Source organism: Cnephaeus nilssonii, assembly GCF_951640355.1.
Source record: "Cnephaeus nilssonii genome assembly, chromosome: 1".
In the NCBI taxonomy this organism is placed as follows: Eukaryota; Metazoa; Chordata; class Mammalia; order Chiroptera; family Vespertilionidae; genus Cnephaeus; species Cnephaeus nilssonii.
Window position 1 is genome coordinate 76,557,905 of NC_137072.1, and position 23,815 is coordinate 76,581,719.

At 38.0% G+C, this 23,815-nt stretch overlaps 1 protein-coding gene across 1 annotated transcript in view; it reads left to right on the forward strand.

Annotated features, from left to right (window-relative positions):
* Positions 1-14,551, forward strand: part of CENPC (centromere protein C) — a 72,159-nt gene extending 57,608 nt beyond the window's left edge. The window contains exons 16-19 of the mRNA XM_079771391.1: positions 5,826-5,921; positions 7,779-7,933; positions 11,775-11,865; positions 12,979-14,551. Coding sequence (XP_079627517.1) covers positions 5,826-5,921; positions 7,779-7,933; positions 11,775-11,865; positions 12,979-13,049 — 413 coding nt within the window. The 3' untranslated portion in view covers positions 13,050-14,551. The remainder of the gene's footprint in view (positions 1-5,825; positions 5,922-7,778; positions 7,934-11,774; positions 11,866-12,978) is intronic.
* Positions 14,552-23,815: the final 9,264 nt, after the last annotated feature.

Below are 23,815 nucleotides of genomic sequence, written 5' to 3' on the forward strand. Positions count from 1 at the left end.
CCTCAAAAATCTGGCAACAATCAGTTGTGCTCTGTATCTCTGTCTATTTCTGTTGTTCATTTGTTTTTGTTTTTAATTTTTTTCTTTATTGATTAATGTATTACATATGTCTCCTTATCCTCCCTCCCTATTGCCCCTTCCCCCACTCATGCCCTCACTCCCTTGATGTCTGTGTCCATTGGTTAGGCTTATATGCATGCATACAAGTCCTTTGGTTGATCTCTCCCTCTTACCCCCAACCTCCCCTAGAGATCAGTGTGATTTTCGCCATAAGTCGGAACCCACCTACATAAACACCTACGTCACTTACATGGAGCACATACACAGCAGTAATGAAGTGAAACAGTAAAATAAAATTAAAAGAAAGATAACAATTCCTGACCTTTACTTGTGGTAAATAAATAATAAAAAACATAAAGCACATATGTACATACGTCGAAATGACGGAACTTTTTTTTTATAAATAAATGGGAGATGGCGACATAACCACGAAATGACGTACGTCGAGTCGGACGTAACCCGAGGACTACCTGTATATGTATCACAATTTATCCATTGGTCTATCTATGGACACAGGTTACTTCCATATCTTGGCTAGTATAAATAATACTGCAATACCATAGAGGTACATACAGCTTTTCGAATTAGTGTTTTAGATTTCTTTGAGTAAATAGAAGTGAAATTTCTGGGTCAAAAGGTAGTTTTTGTGTGTTTTTTTGAGGAACTTTCATACTGTGTATCATAGTGACTGCACCAATTTACATTTCAACAATGCACTAAAGTTCTCTTTTCTCCACATTCTTGCCAGTACTTCCTGTTTATTGTTATTGATGATAGCCATTCTGACAGGAGTGAGGTGGTATCTCATTGTGGTTTAATATAATTAATTAATTAATCAATTAGTTTGATTTTTAGAGTACATTTATTAAAGGTGGGGACAGTGAAACAAGGAAAAATCTAGAATAAAAGGAGCAACAGGCGATTAGGCAAGGCTGCTTTGGCTCTCTAGAAACATTATGGGGGAAAAGTTAGCCAAGATGGGGCTGCTGTAAGCTCACTGAAAAGTCAGAAAAAGGGGGCCCATTGTTCCCATGGTTGTAAGTCTTTAAGAGAAAGAAAATTTACTTGGAAAGGATATGCTTCATTGTGATTTTAATTTGCATTTCTTTGATGATTAGTGATATTGAGCATTTTTCATGTCTGTTGGTCATCTGTGTTTTCTTTGGAGAAATGTCTATTCAGATTCTCTGGCCATTTTCAAATTGGATTTCTTGGTTTTTGCTAAGTTGTATGAGTTCTTTATAAATTTTGGGTGTTAAGCCATTATTGGAAGTATCATGGGCTGATTTCTTCTTCTATTCAGTAAGTTGTCTTTTTGTTTGGTTAAATGGTTTCCTTGGTTGTGCAAAAACTAGTTTGATGTAATCCCATTGGATTATTTTTTGTTTGGTTTTGCCTATTGAGGAGACGTATCCAAAAAGTTGTTACTTAGGGTGAAGTATAAGATTTTACTGCCTATGTTTTCTTCTAGGAGTTTTATTTTATTTTTAAAATTTTTATTGTTGAAAGTATTACATATGTCCCCCTTTTCTAGTTTTATTATTTTGTGTCTTGCATTTTAATCTCTTATAGGCAGCATATATATGGGTCTTATTTTCTTATCCATTTAACCACCCTATGTCTTTTGATTAGATCATCTAATTCATTTTCATTTAATTATTGATAGGTATGTAGTTTTGCCATTTTATTAATTGTTTTCTGATTATTTTTGTAGTTTCTGTTCCTTTCTTATTCTCTTCCTCTCATCTCTTGTATGTTGATGACTTTCTAGAGTTTTGTTTGTTTGGATTCTTTTTTTTAAATTTCTTATGTCTCTTGTGAATATTTGGATTGTGGTTACCATGTACTTCATGTATATACTAAGCTATGTTTATAGCAGTCTTTAAATTGATGGTTGCTTAAATTTGAACATATTCTAAAATCACCATTATTTTTAATTGCCCCTTCTATGTTTATGTTTTTGTCATTATTTTTACTTCTTTTTTTGTGTGTTTGTGTGTATTCCTCAATTTACTATTGTAACTATACATGATCTTCCAACTTTTGCGTTTTAACCTTTGCACTAGCTTTATAGTTGGTTGATTCATTGCTTTTGTTATATGTTTCTGTTAAGTGAGAATTTTTCTTTTTTATATTTTTATTTATTACTATAGAGGCCTGGTGCACGAAATTTGTGTACTGCGAGGGGGGGGGCGTGTCCCTTAGTCCAGCCTGCACCCTCTCCAATCTGGGACCCCTCGGGGGATGTCCGACTGCCGGTTCAGGACTGCTGGCTCCCAACTGCTCACCTGCCTGCCAGCCTGATCATCCCCTAACCACTCCCCTGCTAGCCTGATTGATGCCTAACTGCTCCCCTGCCGGCCTAGTCGCCCCTTAGCTGCCCTCCCATGCTGGCCTGGTCGCCCCCAACTGCCCTCTCTTGTAGGCCTCATCACCCCCAACTGCCCTCCCCTGCAGGCCTGGTTACCCCCAACTACCTCCCATGCCGGCCCGGTCACCCCTAATGCCCTCCCCTGCCGGCCCGGTTGCCCCTAACTGCCCTCCCCTGCCAGCCCGGTCACCCCTAACTGCCCTCCCCTGCCAGCCCGGTCACCCCTAACTGCCCTCCCCTGCCATCCTAGTTGCCCCTAACTGCCCTCCCCTCTAGGCCTGGTCCCTCCCACCTGCCCACCCCTGCTGGCCTGGTCACCCACAACTACCCTCCCCTGCAGGCCTGGTTCCCCCCAACTGCCCTCCCTTTCAGGCCTGGTCCCCCCCAACTGCCCTCCCCTGCTGGCCTGGTCACCCATAACTACCCTCCCCTGCAGGCCTGGTCCCCCCGAACTGCCCTCCCCTGCAGGCCATCTTGTGGTGGCCATATTTGACCACATGGGGGCGGCCATCTTGTCTGAGGGTGTGAGGGTCAATTTGCATATTACCTCTTTATTATATAGGATTTTTCAAAATACTTTTTGATTAGAAGTCCCTTTAATATTTCTTGTAATACTGGATTGATGGTGGTGAGAATTCCTTTATCTTTTTCTTGCTTCAGAAGCTCTTTATCTCTCCTTAAGTTCTAAATTATAGACTTGCTGGGTAGAGTAGTCTTGGTTGTGGGTTCTTGCTTTTCATCACTTTGAATATTTCATGCCAATCACTTCTATTCTACAATGTTTCTGCTGAGAAATCAGTTGACAGTCATATGGGAGCTACATTGTATAAAACTGTTTGCTTTCTTCTTGCTGCTTTTAAGATTCTATTTTTGTCTTTAACTTTTGGCATTTTAATTATGATGTGTCTTGGTGTGGGCCTCTTTGGGTTTATCTTGTTTGGGACTCTGCTTCCTAGATTTATATGTCTATTTTCTTTGCCATGTTAGGGAAGTTTAAGTCATTATTTCTGATACAGGTTTTCAATCTTATGCTTTCTGTCTTCTCCTTCTGGACCCCTGTCATGGATGATGTTGTCCCAAAGGTTTCTTAAACTATCCCCGTTTTTATTTATTCTGTTTGCTGTTCTGGTTGGGTATTTTCTACTATCTTATATTCCAAATCACTGATTTAATCCTCTGATTCATCTAATCTGTTGTTGATTCCATCTAACTAAAATGTATTCTTCATTTCAGTTAGTGTATTCTTCATTTCTGACTGATTCTTTTTTATGTTTTTTATCTCTGTGTAAATTCTCACTAATTACATCTATTTTCCCCCCTAAGTTTATTGAGTATCCTTATAATCAGTATATTGAACTCTAACTGCTAAATTGCTTGCCTCCATTTCATTTAGTTTTTTTCCTGAGTTTTGTCCTGTTGTTTCATTTAGGGCATGTTTCTTTGTCTCTTCATTCTGGCTGGCTCCCGTTGTTTTTCTCTCTACATATTAGGTAAATCCTTTAAGTCTCCTAGTCTTGGCTGGGTGGCATGTAGTAGGAATTCTGTGGGGCCTAGTGGCACAATCTCTCTGGTCACCTTAGCTGGTTGCTCCAGGTGCGTCCCTTGTGTGTGTTGTATGTGCCTTTATGTTGTAGTTGAGCCTACATTGCTCTTGGCTCATCAGTTGGTGGGATTGACTCTGGCTGACTAGCTGTGTGGAATGGCCTTAACTATACCTGACAAAGTGTTATGTGAGGTCTTGCCCCACAAAGTGGGATTCACTATAGCAGGACTGTGGTGCCTCCTGAATTCATCCTTTGGGTATGTTGTTTATAGAACTAATTGTGTGGTGCTCTGGTACTGTCTGAAGCCAGACACTGTGTGTGTGAGTTCTGGAGCCTCTTGGGAGGTACTCGGGTGCAGGCCCAGGTCAGCCGTTACCTGTGTCCTGCCTGGGCCATCTGGTAAGAGCTACAGTGTGATCTGTGATTGGTAGTTGCTTGTGCTGAGCTTGGAGGCACCAGGGAGAGGCTGTGCTGCAAACTGAGGCCAGCTGTCACTCGTGCTGGGCTTTGGACCAGCTGACACTGTTGCAGGGCATGCCAAGGCCAGCCACTACTTACCTGTGGTTGTGGATCTTTGAAAGATTTAAGGGAAGTCCCCAGCACTGACTGAGGCAAGTTACTTGCGTGGAACAACCCCTGAAAGAGGTTTAGGCCTGGTACAGGAGTTAGGTGGGGTAGGTTCTCAGGGAATCAACGGGGGGTGGGGGAGGTGGCGAGTGTTGTTAGCCAGGAGACTCAGACTTGGCATCCACCTGCTCCTGTAGGCTTTGCGTGGGGAGGGCTCAACAAAGGAACAATGGCACTTTTGTCCAGAGAGAGTTGCCCCTCCAACCTTTGCCCTGAAGCCAGACAATTCATTTTCTCCTCTAATGTCCCAAGTACTTTTTGAGTTGCTGTCCTGACTCAACCTTAGGGTAAATGCTTGTGAATGAGTGAGTCTATGCTTGGGTTTGTATGGGTCTCCAGTAGCTCTCTGTCTCATCCAGACAGAATCCCCACTGACGTTCACAGATATTCTGGGGACTCATTTTTCCCAGCACTGGTGCTCTAGAGCAGCGGTCGCCAGCCTTTCGGACCTCACGGAGTTGGCGACCGCTGCTCCAGAGTGGCAGGCCTAGTGTGGGTCTGGGCCACTCTCACTCTCCACAGCTAAGATAAACCTCCTCATTCTTAACACCACATGTAGATACAGGAACACCCCGTTGCATGTCTTCACTCCTCCTACCAGTCTCCATGTGGCTTCTTTTTATATCCTTAGTTATAGGAATTTCTGTTCAGCTTGTCTTCAGGTGGTCCTCTTGGGTGGTGGTTCCATAATTTAGTTGTAATTTTGCTGTGGGTATGAGAGGTGGAGAGCACAGCACTTATCTACTCTGCCATCTTGGTGGGTAGTCCAAACTAATTTTATTCTTAAAAATAAAAATCATTAATAGCATAGTATAAAACATTTCCACATTAGTAAATAGCCCTGTCAAATGAAGCTTACCTTTTTCATATGGTTAAAATAGACTTTTTGATGAATTCTTTCTAAAGTGTATTGCATACTTCCGGCTCTCTTAGAGAATATGCAAAACCATTTAACTTCTTGATGCAAAAGTTCAAGAGTTGTCACATTTCAACAGGCCTACAGAAAATAAGAAATTTAGGATGTTTGCTTCTATATTAAATCATTATTGTTTTGGAGTTATTGTGAATCAGAATGTTCATTTATAAGTAGGAAGAGATTGTTATGCCTCTGGCAATTCTTCTTTACAACTTGTCCAAAGCTGTATTTCATACTAGATTGTTTTTTTTTAATTGAAAAGAATTTTAACTAAGTAGCTTATATTTCAATTGTATTTCTTTTGCAGAGAAAGAATTAGTCATAGATCTGAATATACCTCTGGGAGATCCTTTGCAGCCAACGAGTGTAAGGGACCCGGAAACAAGAAAGATTATTTTCATGGGTAAGATCAGGAATGATATTGAACATGCTTAATTTAATTACTAAGAAGTGCAAACTGCTGGCTTGATGACCTGCCCACTTTCTCTTTCTCTTCCTAGCTCTTTCTGAGCCAAAGTCTAGTAAAGGGTCTAATTCCAATAAGCAGCCCATATGAGGAATATTCTGGAGAGCATTGACAGCAAACAACTTTCAGGGGGCATATAGCACCATGCATTTATCCTCTGGGATTCAAGTGCTACCATCAGGACTGTTGCCTTCCCCAGTAGGAAAACCAGGCATTCTTTGATGTAGGGACAAGGACTGTTTTGGGGGAACTGTAGCAAGTTAGCAGGCAGACACTAGGATACACTCTTACTGTGAGACCAGAAAGGAATTGTGGGCAGGATTTAGTCTTCTTGGCAGTGAGATTCCAGTAGTGATACCTGGGACATGAAACCTTTGAGAGGATGACTAGCAAGTGAATCAATCAGCCAAACAGATGCCACTTAACCTTAGGGTTGACACAAGGTCGTAGAAACCTGCTGCTATATTGAAGAGGCGTTAAACAGTGTCTTGGATGACCATGGGAGGTCCCAAGGAATGCGTGTAGTGTGGTGGGAGTAAGTAGGAGACACTAAGGTATTTACCAACCAGGCAGTGTTTATATATATAGGAAATATTTAAATATTTAAACAACTGTTATGACTGTTTCAGTGAGTACCAAGGACAATTTATCCTAAGTCATAGAACAAATAGGTCCAACTAGAGAAGCTATAAGATGTTCACACTTAAAAACATTGCTGTACTGCACCAGGTTAGAAAAGTTGTGAGTATTGTTAGGAGTTCATCACTTTTTGTATGTTTCTTGAGTCTGTGTATTTTCTATATCCTGTGTATTTTCTATTTCTAATATGAGATATAGAAAACATTCCCAAATATCCAAGGAAACAGTCAGAACTGATGATAGAAGAATGTATTTATTATAGAACTGCAAAATTTTATGAGTAAAAAGAAATTCAAAAGGGAGATAGTAATTTGTGAGCAACAGTTAGAACTCCAGTTACTTAGAGCCTTTACCTGATAAATAAAAATCTTATTTAATAATCAGTTAAGCAATTGCAAAGGACTCTATTGGCATGGTAATGGTACATTTGTATTGTGGGCTATGTTAAACTTTTAAAATGTATGGAAGTTTTTCTTTGTCTTGTCTCTTAGCTACTTTTGTTTTTCATTTGAGCTATAATGGAAAACAATAACACTGCCATTATTATTATTATTATTATTATTAAAAGCTAAGACTTAAATGTTTACTTTGTGCCAGTGTTTTAAATACTTTACACAAATTAACTCATTTGATATTTAACATAGATGAGCTATTATTATTTTATAGAAAAGGCAGTGTAAGCACAGAGAAAGGATAAGTAACTTGGCTAAGGTTATACAGCTTGTAAGACAGAATTTGACATCTGGCATTCTAGCACCCGAGTTAATGATCTTGATTTCATTTCTTTTGTCTTTCTAAGGCAGGTTTATTTTATTTTATTTTTTATATACTTTTTTATTGGTTTCAGAGAGGGAGGGAGAGAGATAGAAACATCAATGATGAGAGAGAATCATTGATTGGCTGCCTCATGCACAACCCCAACTGGGGCCGGGGGGGGGGAATCCAGCCTCCAACCCGGGTATGTGCCCTTGGCTGGAATCAAATCTGGTACCCTTTAGTCCGCAGGTTGATGCTCTATCCACTGAGCCAAACCTGCGAGGGCCCTAAGGCAGGTTTATTTCTAGAAATGAATATTGTAATTATGTGTATACATGTTATATTGTTGAGCAGTATCATTGCTGTTGCTTTATACTTATATTACCATTTTTCCCTTAGAGCTTTTAAGGCCACGAGATACATACACATTTTCAGTTGAGCAGGATGAGTTGAGAGTGTATAAAACATTGGATACACCCCTTTTTTCTACTGGAAAATTGATATTAGGGCCACATCAAGAAAAGGGAAAGCAGCATGTTGGCCTGGATACATTGGTGAGTATATTTCTCCATATATTTTTGCTTTTGGTACATTTCTATTTTATTGGACATGATGAGGCATTAAAAATGCTATTTCCTTATAGTGCTCAGATAATTTTTTTTGTTTTGTTATATCTGTTTAGAGTTAATCAACCAATGGTTATTTAAAAGTTCTTTTTAAGTGTATAGCAGTGTACCCTTGAAATTCAGAAGTTTAAGGAATGGTCTTTACTTGAGTGAATCTTAGAATATTGGTTTGCACAGAAATCATTAGAATTTTAGTCTTGGAGGTGGTTATTAAGATTTAGTCTAAATTTCACTTCTTCAATCATGCAGTTTAGCAATAGAGGTTAAAAAACTTCTTCCAAATCATGTAAGTAGTTAGTAGCAGACTGAAAATTGGGAGCTAGTATATATGATATTTCTGCATTTTGAGTTTGAAAATTATAGAATTTTAAAATCCCTTTAAGTTTTAAGAATGTTTAATATTATACCAGCATTTAAAAAATGTTACATCTAAGGCACAATTTTCAGAAGTAACATTTCAGGAATCTATGAAATCATGAGTTACTGGGGGTAGTGCATTCAAGACAGTTCTTTTTGCTGAAAAAAAAGTAAAGCAAACTGAAAAAGGAAAAAAGAGCATCTGGACCCTTGAGTTTATATTAACAATGAAAGGCAAATTGAGAGGCAAGGAAAGGAAAAGGTTCACATGAGAGTCAGAGTAATTTATTACTATATCAGTGTAACTAGAATCCAGATGTAACATATTTAAAAAAAATTTTAAGCCAATCTTAAAATGTGATAGATCTCCCAAGTGTTTTAACTAAAGCAGTAAAAAGAACACATTTAACTAACTGAAGTAATAGATGATCCCTGTATAATCATTAAGGAACAATTAATGAGGATGAAGCTTCATCATTGAACTAATAGCAGTTACCTATTAAACTGTAATGCCTTTATTATACAAAAGGAAATTTGAATAGTAAGTACTTGAAAGTGTCTAACATGGCCAATATTCATGGGCAATAGAGGTTAAAAAACTTCTTCCAAATCATGTATGTAGTTAGCAGCAAACTGAAAATTGGGAGCTAGTATATATGATATTTTTGCATTTTGAATTTGAAAAATTATAGAATTTTAAAAACACAGGATACTTTATAATTACTGAATTAGTAGAAATTATTGGAAAAACATTTGTACCCATTGACCTGTGACTCACAGGACAGAAATTTTTCCTAGGAAAATAAATGAAAGTTAGGGAAGCTGGGCATATGTAATTATTCACTGTAACATTGACAGCAGTTGCAGTAATTAGAAACCATTGAATTGTTCTGCAGGAAGAAAATTATTATATTTACACTAGAGGCCTGGTGCATGAAAATTCATGCACTCGAGGGGTAGAGGGGAGGGTTCCTTAACCTAGCCTGTACTCTCTCACAATCCAGGATCCCTCGGGTAGGGTTCCTGGGCCTGGCCTGAGATCAGGGCCTATTGGGGCTTTCCTTCCCCCGGCTGCAGGCAGCTGGCCCCACCCCCACCGCTGCCACTGCTTGCCATCTGTGCAGCACTGCACCCCCCTTCCCTCCCCGCCACCAGTGGCCTCCCTCTGCAGGTGACAGACGGGAGTGCGATGGTTTGGCTGGCCTGGGCCACCCTCTTTCTTTGCTGGGGGGCGGGGCCAGCCCTGTGAAGGGCCGGCTGCATACCTGATGGCCCCTAACCACTGGCCTGCCTGCCTGATGGCCCCTAACCACTCTGCCTGCCTACCTGATCACCCCTAACCACTGGTCTGCCTGCCTGATTGCCCCTAAACACCTGCTTGGGGCCAGGGCCAGCCCAGTGAGGGACCATCTGCCTACCTGATCTCCCCTAACTGCTGGCCTGCCTACCTGATCACCCCTAACAACTGGTCTGCCTACCTGATCACCCCTAACCACTCTGCATGCCTGCCTGATTGCCCCTAACTGCTTGCTTGGGGATGGGGCCAGCCCTGCAAGGGGCTATGGTAGTCTAGTCTCTGGTCATTCCGGCTATGATGCCTCTGGCCTTTTATTATATAGGATTTTGACTTAGTAATGAGATAAACCATTATCCTATATAATAAAAGCCTAATATGCTAAGTGTCCGACCATTTGTTCAACCATTCGACCAGTTGCTATGATGTGCAGTGATCACCATGGGGCAGACGCTCCGACTGGTAGGTTAGCTTGTTGCTGGATCGGGACTTGGGCGAGATGGGCTGGACATGCCCTAGAGCCCTCCCGTGTCCCCTCCCTGGCCCCGATCGTGCACCAGAGGGATCCCTCGGCCTGGCTTGTGCCCTCTCGCAACCCGGAACCCCTCGGGGGATGTCAGCCGGTTTCAGCCTGATCCCCACAGGGTAGGCCGAGGGACCCCACTGGTGCACAGTATGATAATAAGTAGTTATTTGGCACTTACATGTTCCAGGTACTGTACATAGCATTTTTATATGAGTTTAAATATATATATTTTTGAAGAATAGTCATACAAGCAGACCTTGGAGATAAACATTTAAGTAAACTGTGCAAGGTAAAATATTCTCTTTATTTTATTTCTGGTAAAATATTCTCTTTATTTTATTTAGAAATGGAATGACAGAAACTAGAAGAAACTGTAGAAAGATAATATGTTTATTAGTTGATTATAGTTGATTTTTCTTCTAAATATTGCCTTTAACTTTTTATAATGAAAATTAGATCTTTTTAATAAAAAGGGGAATAATTTTACATTTTTAAAACATGAAGCATACTTTTAAATATAGGGTTTTTTTTTGTTTTTTATCTTCACCCCAGGACATGTGTATTAATTTTTGGAGAGAGAGAGAGAGTCATCGATCAGTTGTCTTCTGCATATGCCCCAACCAGGGATTGAACCCGCAACCAAAATATGTGTCCTGACTGGGAATCGAACACATAACCTTTTGGTGTACAGGACAATGCTCCAATCACCTGAGCTAGCCATCCAAGGTCTAAATATAGGTTTTTGATGAACAAAAGAAGGATAAGATGGAGAAATAGCAAAGGTCATTAACTCTTCCTTCAAACTTAGTGCTAGAGAATCTGTTTGATAGAGAGGGAAGCAGTCATATATTTCTTAAAATTAATTCATACAAGAACTAACAAATTATGGTAGCTTTTCCAGAAGACAAAAAGAGATTAAGAAGTAGAAAAATATAGAAGTTAAGTGATGTGTGAAGAATGGAAATAAAGCAGGAGAAGAGAGAAAATAACCAAATGAACAAAGTGTAGAAATATATGAAAGCTAGGCAATAAATGTTCCCAAATATAAAAACAAAAACAAAAAAGCAACAGCAACTCACTTAGAGGAGCCAGTTTCTTAGAGAAATGTCTGGAATATTTTTATCAGACCTGGTAGCAAACTTTCAAAGACTTTGATGATTGAATTATAAGGTTTCAGGATCTAACTTGAAGATATTCTCATTGGAGAAAGATATGAAACCTTGAATATTGACCACATCAAAATTACAACTAAGCTACAGAATAGCCACAATTCAAAACCAGAGAATTAAAGAAGCCACACTGAGACTGGTAGGAGGGGTGGAGACAACAAACTGCTGGTCCCACACCCACATGTGGCAGATAAAAATTGGGTGGTAAGGGCTTATGCTATTAGATAGGGCCCATCTAGATAATCCAGGATAATCCTCCCATCTTGAGGTCCCTTTTGCTATATACCATGACAAATTATGGAGATTATAGCACATGGACATCTTTCAATGGCAGTTATTCTACCTACCACATTTCTGTTTCTTTGGAGTATAGTTGTTGTGATGGTTCAATTTGAAATGAGATTTTAATTTTGAATTTTGCAGGTTTTTTATGTTAACTTTGGTGGCCTTTTATGTACCTTACATGAAACATCTTATATAATAAGAACTGGGGATTCATTCTATGTTCCTTCAGGTAAGAGTAATTAAAGACATTTTCTTTCACATGGTTAAATATTTATGAAGTTGCTCATGAGCACATAAAAATGAAGTATGGTCAAAATGAAGTGTGATGTGACTGATGCCAAAGAAGTTGGATAAATATTTTCTTTGAATTTTGTACATTACTGTTTCGATACATGAAAATTGAATGAGTTAGTTTCTTTATTGCTGAATATGAAAAACTGTTGTTGTATCCAGGTTGGAGGGAAAATTATTTCCCTTGTGTTATCTCTAAGACATTATGTAGTCAAACAACTTTTAGCAGTTTATTTTAAACATATAGAATAGTATGGTTCATCAGTTATTGAAGAACACAAGTCTTTGGAAATAGGAATTTTAATTTGTTCATTCATTCATTTGACAAATGTTATTGAAAGTCTGTCAAGCTTTGCTCTAAGAATGTGGGATATATAACAAAACGCAAAAATTCCTGCCCTCATCAAGCTTACATTCTAATGAAAGAAGACAGTAATAGTAGTTATGTTTGTATAGTCTTTTATGTGTGTCAGCACTGTTATGAACACTTTACATTTATTAACTTAGTTCATCTTAGTATGTATCAATTTCTAATATATAGAAAGTCACAGTGTGGTACTCAGTGCTATGAATCTGCCTTTGTTTGCTGTTAATCTGTATCTTACTTTAGCTATTATTTATTACCTAATTTATTTAAGAGTAGCATTTGCCCATTTTTTTAACTTTGAGATTTTATTTTACTAAACATTTTACTTTTTATATTTACCTATTTATACATATGTCTAGTTTAAGGGAATCCATAGCAGTTCCCAAACCCTAATAACCATTGAGCTCAGAGAGATTTTATTTTCTTGCATCCTTGTCTAATTTATTTTTATGTTTACTATCAAAATGACGTGAAATTTACATCCTTTTAAGCCTTATGTGGATCACAGGGGGTGGTTAACTCTTGGATTTTTCAATTAGTGGAGTTAAGTAAGAGGTACTTTGGGTTAGATGAATTGATTTTAGGTACCATATATTTTAACTGTCTTAGTCATGGCCAAACATTTAATCAAAAGAAATGATCTTATGGGAGTAAGTTTTAATTTTATTTTCTTATCACTTCTAGGTAATTATTACAACATCAAAAATCTTCTGAATGAGGAAAGTGTTCTTCTTTTTACTCAGATAAAAAGATGAAAGATGAAGCAAAATTTAAATACATGTATATATATTATATGCATACATGCATACATATATATAATAGTTTATGTAGTTGGGACATTTGACTTGTAATTATTTGTGATGTTTTAAAATAAAAATTTTATTAGTTTTGTGTGTACTTGTATCTGGTAAATATTTCAAACTCCTATATGTATCTTCTAATTTCTCCTCGAATATACACAAAGCCTGTAATGATGCCCATATTCTTAGTATTTTAATACCATAAGAAGAATGCCAAAATCACTGTTCCCACAGTGCAATATAGGGCATTCTTCTTTGTCAGAAGAGATCTGATTAATGTGTCCATTCAATTAAAAATATTTTCCAAATATGAATTTTAAGTCACTAATCAAAATAATCCAATAATAGAGAACTATGGTAAGTGGTACATCTGTATTACTTTCCTAGGGCTGTCGTAACAAAATAGTACAAACCTAGTGGCTTAAAACAGAATATTATTGTCTCACAGTTTAGGAGGCTAGAAGTCTGAAATCGATATGTTGGCAGGGCCATGCTCTCTCAAACTTGTAGGTTTCACAATAATGCTTCTGCTTAGAACCTATCTTCCTATTAATAGAATCAGTGTGATGGTCATTGCAGAATGACTCAGGCTTTTTTCTTACTATGCATTAAAGATGATGTAGAAAACTGAAGAGATTTAGGGGGGAAATGGTTAAATGTCAGAAACAAGTTGCTAGCAACTATTTCTGAATTTATTTTAAGAAACTCATACTTATCCCAAAATCTTAGTTTCATTTGTCAGAATTATAATTCAACAGTATGTTTTAACTTTTGCTTTTATTTTTAAAAATCAGTGTAAATGTGTCACTTTTCATATGAAGCTTGCTCTGGGATATTTTTACTATTATATTTCCTAGTGTCCCCATAAGAAGTTTAAGAGTTTGATATGTGAATAAACTTTTTATTACTAGAGAAACTGGTATACTTGCTTTCCAAGTCAAGAGTGACTAGATGTGTTTGCATGTTTACCTAGACTGGTGAAAATTTGGTCCATCACCTGTAATGGCTCAATTTTTTTTTGAAGGGGAACATTTATTTTATTGATATAATTTACATATAGTAAAATACATAGATCTTAATTACAGTTTAATGCGTTTTTGATGAGGACATCTCACACCTAAGTAACCCACAAATTTCTGAAATTCCAGGTAGTTCCTCTTTTAAGTCAGTTCCTACCTACCCCACTTTCACTTGTTGTGGCACTATTCTATTTATCTCTGTAGGTAGGTTTCACTTGTTATAGAACTTTATATAAATGAACTCATAAAATACTCTTTCATTCAGCAAATAGATCTAAGTTTCATTCACTGTGGTGTCTATATCAATCATTTATGTTTTATTGCTGAATGGAATTCCATATGAATATACCACTTTTTCCCTTCTTGGTGGACATTTGGGTTGTTTCCTGTTTCGAACTATTAATGAATAAAGCTGCTGTGGATATTCTTGTCAAGTTATTTAATAGACATATTTTTGTTTCTCTTGGATTTATATCTACAATGGAATTGCTAGGTTAAAGTATATGTGTATAGTTAATGTTATGAGAAACTGCCAAACACCTTTCCAAAGTGACTGTATCATTTTTACACTCCTACTAACAAATTATGCTAACTGCAGTTGCTTCATATCTTTGCCAATATTTGGTGTTATCAGTCTTTAATTTTAACCATTCCAGTGGGTTTTAAATGATATTTCTTTAGGAAGATACAAGTTCTTGTTTTTAAATCCTCACCCGACGATACATTTTTATTGATTTTAAAGAGAGAGGAACATCAATGTGAGAGAAAAACATGGATCGGTTGTCTCCCGTATATGCCCTGACCGGGGATTGAACCTGCAACCTAGGTATGTTCCATTACCAGAATAGAACCCACAACCCTTCAGTGCACGGGAGGATGCACCAACCGAGTGACACCATCCAGGGCAGGAAGCTACAAGTTTTATGTTATGTTTGTTTTATGTTTTATGATCCATCTCAGTATCTTTTGTATCATGTCAGCTAGCGGTCCAAATTTTTTTCCTGTATGGATACCCAGTTATCATTGTTGAAAAGTTACCCAAGTGTTGTAAGTCTTCTAATTTTGCTTCATAGTTTCTAGATCATTTTGGCTATTATATACTCTTCAACAAATGCAATATATTTCCATTTATTTAGATCTTAATTTCTCTTGATGTTATTTTATAGTTTCAAAGTAGAGATGTTGCTAATTAAAAAAAATTACTGCTAGGCATTGCAATGTTTGGTGCTATTCTAATTTTCTTTTTCAAGTTTTTGTTGCTAACATACAGAGTACAATTGATTTTTACAAACAGTCATGTGCCACATAATGATGTTTTGGTCAATAATGAACTGCATATATGATGGTGATCCCATCTATATATATAAAAGCCTAAGCAGCTGAACAACTGAATGACTGAATGCTTAGTCAACCGGTTGCTATGACGCACACTGACCACCAGGGGTAGACGCTCAATGCAGGAGCTGCCCCCTGGTGGTCAGTGTTCTCCCACAGCCAACCTCCCTCGGCCCCTCCCCCCGGCCAGCTGCCCCCCTCAATTGGCCCCAATCACTGGCCAGGCCGAGGGACCCCACCCATGCACGAATTTGTGCACCGGGCCTCTAGTAAGATTATAATGGAACTGAAATTTCCCATCAACTAGTGATTATGTAGCATTCTTAGCGAAATACAACACAATATTCATGTGTTTGTGATGACAGTGTTAACCTACTGTATTGCCAGTCATATAAAAGTATAGCAATTATTTACAGTACATAATACGTTATAATAAATGACCATGTTACTGGTTTATGTGTTTACTTTTTATCATTTTAGATTTTACTTACAAAAAAGTTTGCTGTAAAACTGCTATGGTGTATTACATGGGTAGAGGCTTCATCTCCTTTCCCCTGTCTCTTGAGTGCATCCTTTTCTCTTGTGCTTGATCTAATTTCATGCTGTTTTGTACAGTAACATGCTGTACAGGCTTGTAGCCTTGGAGCAATATAGCCCAGGAGTGTGGTTAGCTATTACATCTAGGTTTGTGTAAGTGCACTCTATGATGTTCATACAATGATGAAATCACCTAGTGACGCCTCTCTCCATCAAGTGGTGAATGACTGTATTCAGTTTATATTCTGTGACTAGGCTAAATTCAGTCACTAGTTTTGTTTTTCAAAGATTGCTTAGGATTTTCTATGAATGTATTCTATATATACCATCACATCTATAGGTAAAGAGTTTTTGACTTCTTTTCAATCTTTGTACTTTATATTTCTTTTTCTTAACTTACTGTACTGGACCTCCAGCAAAGTATTGGCTAGAAAGAACAGCCATCCTGTCTTGTGCCCAATCTTAATGGCATTCCACCCTAAAGTATAATATTGGCTATAAACTTTTAATAGATTTCTTTAAATTAGATTGAGAAAGTTCTTTGCATTTCTAGTTTGCTGAGATTTTTTAAATCCAGGATCTATCTATGTCTATTGAAATGATTATATGATTTTCTCATTTGTAATATACCACTTGGTGAATTACATTTTTAAATTTTGATCTCCTCTTGCATTTTTGGGGTATAGCCCACTTGGATATGATGTACTATTTTGTTTAAATATTGTTTTATTCAGTTTCTTCCTATTTTGTTAGGTGTTTTTTTTTTGTTTGTTTGTTTTTGTATATGTGTAGGTCCTTGAGGGAATAGCAATCTGGTTTTTCTTTTTGTTATAACATTGTCAAGTGTTGGTATCAAGGGCTACAAACATTATAAAATGAATTAGAAATGTTTTTTTTTTGTAATCTCTGGTGGAGTTTATATAAGATCAGTAATATTTCCTTCTCAATTGTTAGAATTATCAGTAAAACTATCCAGGTCTTGATAGTTTTATAGGAATATTTTAAATTATGACTTTCCTTCTTTAATAAGTATCAGAATATTCAGATTTCTGTCTCTAGTTCTGGTAAATTGTTTTTGAAGAATTTGCCTATATCTACATTTTCTACTTGATTTGCATATATTTTATAACATTTTCTCTTTCAATAGTTTGCTCTATATTTGACTTAAATTATCTTATACTCAAATTGATATAACTAGAGCACAAATTATGCTATATACCGTATTTTCCGGCATATAAGATGACTTTTTAACCCAGGAAAATCTTCTCAAAAGTCGGGGGTCTTATACGCCGGAAAATACGGTAGTTTTTTAATGTTTTTATTAAATCTATTGGGGTGACATTGGTTAATAGGATCATATAAGTTTCAGTTCTGGATTTCTGTGCTACAAGATCTGTATATTACACTGTGTGCCCACCACCCAAAATCAAATCATCTTCCATCACCATATATTAGGCTTCCTTCCTTTCCCCACCCCCTTTTCTCTGGAAACCACCACACTGCTATCTGTGTCCATGAGCTTCAGTTTTATATCCCACATATGAGTGAAACATATGGTTCTTAGCTTTTCCTGCCTGACTTATTTCACTTAGCATAATATTCTCAAGGTCCATCCATGTTATCAAAAATGTCAGTATTTTGTCTCTTCTTATGGCTGAGTAGTATTCCATTGTGTATATGTACCACATCTTTATCCAATCCTCTATCGCAGAACACTCGGTTTTTTCCATGTTTTGGCCACCATGAATAATACTGTAATGAACATAGGGGAGCATGTACCTTTGCAAATACATGTTTTCGAATTTTTCAGGTATACACCCAGAAGAGGGATTTCTGGGTCATATGGTAACTCTATTCTTAATTTGTTGAGGAATCGCCAGACTGTTTTCCATAGTGGCTGTACCAGTCTACATTCCCACCAGCAGTGAATAAGGGTTCCTTTTCTCCAACCTCTCAACAACACATTACTTGTCTTGATATTAACTACTCTTAACAGTTGTGAGGTGGTATCTCATTGTAGTTTTGATTGCATTTCCCTAATTGCTAGTGAAGTTGAACATGTTTTCATATATCTGTTGGCTGATTTGTATGTCTTCTTGGGAGACGAGAAGACATACAAATTCTATTTTGCCTATTTTAAGTCTCCTTTCACCTATGGGTTTTAAAAAAATTTATCATCTTGTCTAGATTAAAACTGTGGAACCTGTGGCCCTTATAGTATTGTGCTATTGCTGTCCTGCTCAGTTTTTTAAATTCTTTATTTCAATTTTTATCCTGGCTCTCTAGGGGTAGCCTCTGTCTCTACATAGCTTAGTAGTCGATCATTTATTTGGACCGAACGTTAAAATCAAACACTAGGAGCCTGGAAGCCTTCTATGCTCTGCTAATTGTTCCCTACTTGGGATGGGGCATGCATTCAGTGTTAGAGCCTGTTCTTAACTCTTCCTTTGCTTTTACTTTTGCCATGCCTTCTTGGGTCCCCTCTCTGCATGCATCACATCTAAGTTAGACACATTTGGAAAGTTCATCTTGGGCTCTTGTATGGCTGTCCTGTTTTCATTATCTTATTAAAATTTATGGCTGCTCTGCTGCTCTCCAAGAACTTTCATTGATTATCTTTTGTTTCCAACTATAGTTCACTGCCTATTAACTGCTGCTTGTCCCTCTTATCTAGGGGTCTGGTTTGAATGCCATCCCATTAGTGGAACATTCCCTATCCCTTGACCAGATGTGAGTTCTCCCTTCTCCGAACCCCCATGACCCTGTATAAGATTAGACCTAGGGAATTTTTAGAATCTTAGTAAGAAAAAAAAAAAAAAGGTAAAGTCAAGGCTAGTGTTCTATCTATATACTGAAAAGTAAAGGCTTAGATTTATGTTTATGGCAAAATTCCCTTTGTTCTGGGAAGCAAGTTGGGCTCGAAGCACCAGCTGTGTATGCAGATTGTGCTCATATTACAATCCACACAGTGTTGATTCACAGAGAGGAGTTGGTGGACAATGATCTTGATCTTAAAGAAAATAAAAAAATCTGAATGTGATCAGATTTTGGTGTGATGTACAAAAAAAAAAAAAAAAGTTTTAGTTTCCTAGGTCTGCCATAATAAAGTACCACAGACTGGGTGGCTTAAACAAGAGAAATTTTCTCACAGTTCTAGAGACTAAAAGTCCAAAATCAAGATGTCGGCAGAGTTGATTTCTTCTGGCGTCTCTTTTGGCTTGATGGTCAGCTTCTTCCTGTTTCTTCACATGGTCTTTCCTCTGTGGGTGTTTGTGTCCAAATGTCCTGTTCTTATAAGGGTAGTTATATTGGATTAGGGCTCTCCCTAATGACCTCAGTTTAACTTAATTACTTCTTTTAAAGGCCTTATCTCCAAATACAGTCACATTCTAACTGTGGGTTAGAGTTCTAACATAGGAATTTTGCGAGTACACAGTTCAGCTCACAAAAGTAATTATAAGACACTACCATTCTGCATTGGTTATTATTTAAAGGAAATATATTCTCAGCAGGATTGGAAATGAGAGATTAGCTGAACACAGTTTTGATGGCCCTGATAATGCCATTAATTATTTTTATTCAATGTTATTATCTCAGTCGACTCCAAGTGAAGTATTTCAGCAATACATTCACTGTCTTTCTTAGCCTATCTGTATTATTACCTCAGGACCAAAATGTCACACTTTTTAATATTAAACTGTTCAGAATATCTAAAAAAAGAATCAACCATGAAGAGTTATCCCTTCCCTACTACTTGATATTTCTCACTTTTAGGTATGTTAATAGATATTTAAAAGCATATCCAAATACTTCAATATAATACAATTAAATATTTCCAGCATTCAATGCAACTTAATTGTACTTTATCTGTGAGGATGCACATTGAAACCCAGAGATGCATGGCTTGCTAAAGTCACAGAGTTAGAAAGGGGCAGATTTGGGACTTTGAATCCAAATCTGATGGTAAGGCCCATCTATTCCCTTTTCAATACTTTGGAGCAAGTAGAAAGTGAATTGAATCATAATGATAATGATAGCTGATACTTAATAGCCACCTGCCATGTTTACCATGCTAAATTAGTACTTTATAGGAATTATATCTTTCCTCCAACCCATGAATTAGATGCTTTCTAATTCTACTTTTAGTTCTTTATTCTGCTGATGAAGAAACTGAGATATAAACAAGATTCCCAACTTGAACCTTAGGTTGATCCATAGCTTTTATCATTCTCTTAAAAACGATTGAAAAAGACAATTTAGTTGATACAATCTTTAACCTTTCATGAAGCAGCAGTCTCATTCCCAAATGGGGTAGAAGGCAGGAAGCTTTGGTAGGATAAAGAATAAGGAACAAGGAAGAGAAAAATAGAAAATGAATAAGGAACAAAGAAATAAGTATAGAGCGAAGAGTTTGTTTGGCATTTGGGAATTGGCTTACTGGATGGATATACTGAGTTTCTGGCCAAGCAGAGCATTTACAAGAACATGAAAGTTGCTAAGTTTCCACTTTGGGCCTAGAAATTTACTTAAACTGTTCTTAATCACCACACACACAATACTGTCTCCTTAGTTGTGTGTATTTTATCATGGTTTTTACAATTTATATTTATTGGTCAAAAATATACATGGTATAAAATTTGCCATTTTAACCATTTTTAAGTGTACAATTCAGTGACATTAATTACACTCACAGTTTTGTGCAACCATCACCACTATCTATTTCCAAAACGTTTTCATCATCCCTAACAAGAACTTTGCATCTATTAAGCAATAACTCTCCACACTCACTTCCTCCAGCCCTTGGTAGCCTCTAATCTACTTTATGTATCTATGAGTTTGCCTATTCTAGATGTTTCAGAAAACTAGAATCATACAGTATTTGTCCTTCTGTGTTTATCTTATTTCACTTAGCGTAATATTTTAGGGTTCATTCATGTGGCATGTCTCAGAATTTCCTTCCTTTTTATTGTGATTTATATACCACATTGTGTTTATCACTTCATCTGTTGATGGATGCTTAGGTTATTTCCATTGTTTTGTTATTGTGAATAATGTTGCTATGAACATTGTTGTACAGTATTTATTTGAATTCTTGCTTCCAGTTCTTTGGGGTATATTCATAAGAGTGGGATTGCTGGGTTATTTGGTAATTTTACGTTTAACCCTTTGAAGAACCACTAAACTGTTTTCCACAATAGATACACCATTTTACATTCCCACCAGCTATGTACTGTGGTTCCAATTTGTCTATATCCTTGCCAACATTTGTTCTTTTTTTGTATTTTATTGGTATTACAGCTGTCCAAGTAGGTGCAAATTACTATCTTGTTTTTCTAGTTGTGTTATTGTATCAGAACAAAAAATTGCAATTGGACAAGAAAGTTAAAGTAACTTTTTGGTAACCAGTGGAAGATTTGCATGTCTTGGTGAATCAATATTTTCAAATGAGCCATGTATGATACAAAATCGTATGAGTAAAAGGTCCATTCAAAGCATAAGAGAAAAATGGATTTTAACATTGGAGTTAAAAAAAATTCACTAATATGTTTTTTCAGATGTAACATTGCAACTAACCTTTAAGACAGTAGCACTTACCAAGTTCTGTCATAGTATCAAAGAATATACACTACAATCTAAAAAGGCTATTAAAATACTCCTCCCCTTTTTATATAGAAACAAGAGGCCCAGTGCATGAAATTTGTGCACGGGGGTGTGTGTCCCTCAGCCCAGCCTGCACCCTCTCCAATTGGACATCCCTCTCACAATCCAGGACTGCTGATTCCCAACTGCTCGCCTGCCTGCCTTCCTGATTGCCCCTAAACGCTTCTGCCTGCCAGCCAGATCACCCCCTAACCACTCCCCTGCCAGCCTGATTGATGCTTAACTGCTCCCCTGCCAGCCTGTTTGTCCCTAACTACTCTTCCCTGCAGGCCTGGTCACCCCTAACTGCCCTCCCCTGCAGGCCTGGTCACCCCTAACTGCCCTTCCCTGCAGGCCTGGTCCCCCCAACTGCTCTCCCCTGTAGGCCTGGGTCCCCCCCAACTGCCCTTCCCTGCAGGCCTGGTCGCCCCCAACTTCCCTCCTATGCTGGCCTGGTCATCCCTAACTGCACTCCCCTGCAGGCTTGATCACCCCCAACTACCCTCCCTTGCAGGCCTGGTCCCTCCCAATTGCCCTCCCCTGCTGGCCTGATCGCCCACAACTGCCCTCCCTTGCAGACCTGGTCCCTCCCAACTGTCCTCCCCTGCTGGCCATCTTGTGGTGGCCATCTTGTGTCCACATGGGGGCAGTCATCTTTGACCACATGGGGGCAGCCATTTTGTGTGTTGGATTGACGGTCAATTTGCATATTATTCTTTTATTAGATAGGATTAGATAGGATAGAGGCCTGGTACATGGGTGGGTTCTAGCTAGTTTGCCCTGAAGGGTGTCTCAGATCAGGGTGGGGTTCCCTTGGGGCATGGGGCAGTCTGGGCGAGGGGCCTGTGGTGGTTTGCAGGCTGGCCACACCCCCTGGCAACCCAAGGGGAGGCCCTGGTATCTGGGATTTATTTATCTACTATAATTGAAACTTTGTAGCCTTGAGCGGAGCCAAGCCTCCTACTTGCTCCATGGCTGCAGCCATTTTTGTTGGGATTTATTTATCTTCTATAATTGAAACTTTGTAGCCTTAGGCGGAGGCTAAGGCAGGCCAGGGCAGGCGGAAAGCTTGGCTTCCTCCATTGCCAGGGAAACCCAAGCCTCCTGCTCTCTCCGTGGCTGCAGCCATCTTGATTGGGTTAGTTTGCATACTCATTCCTGAGTGGCTGGTGGGCGTGGCTTGTGGTTGTAGCGGAGGTATGGTCAATTTGCATATTACTCTTTTATTAGATAGGATTTGCAGTACTTTATTTTTAAATTTAATTTGTTTCCATCACTTTTTATCCTCTCTATGCCCTCTACCACTCCTCCCTTTTCCAACTGCATATCTATGTGATCAGATTTTTTCAGATATTTCAACCAAAACACATGTTGCAATACACTGAATACAGAAGCAGTGATAAGACTTCAGCTAAGTGATACATATTACTCAGCTAACCATCACTATACTAGCTAACTGATCCAGGTTAGGAATCCTTTCTAGTGTATTCTTATAACACTCTCAGGGCATTATTTAAGGATGGATGTACCTGCAACCCAATGTTCAGTTAGAATTTTAGTTGGAACATTATGGACTTGCTAGTTTTAGTTTGGGGCTGTATTTTAGCTTCAAAGGTAGTGATTTTTTTGGAATAATGGAAACAGGAGAATTTTTGTTTTATATGTGCTATGTAAATAACATTATGTTTTCAGTCTGTGAGGGAAATAAAAGTAAACCAGGGATTAGAGAACTTAAAGTGTCCTGAACCGTGCAGTGATACTCTGATGTGTCTTCCTCACCATTGCAGAGGGCTCTGCAGATGAGGGTAACTTTCAGGCTCTCTCTTTGTCAGCAGTTTGAATGAAGTGAGGGAGGTGAAGGAAATGTTTATCTGCATATGAGAATGGAGAGTTAACACCAACAACACTTTATCTCCAACTTAAGTAGTCTGAATTGTATTGATGGCATCTTCAGGAACATCAGTTGTCCTGATAGAAACTAGGAATGATACACATGTAGAGAATGTACCTTCTACGGAAGAATCCCAGAGAACAGTGCAAGTTTCAGCCTTCCTTTGGGAAGTCAGCTGTTCCTCCGATCATCGTGTCTCATTCATTGACAGCTGTATGTGAAAACATTCTCCCTTTTAATCAATACTGAATATTTGAGTAAATGGCATTTTTTTTTTAAAAAAAAGGACCAAATGCAGC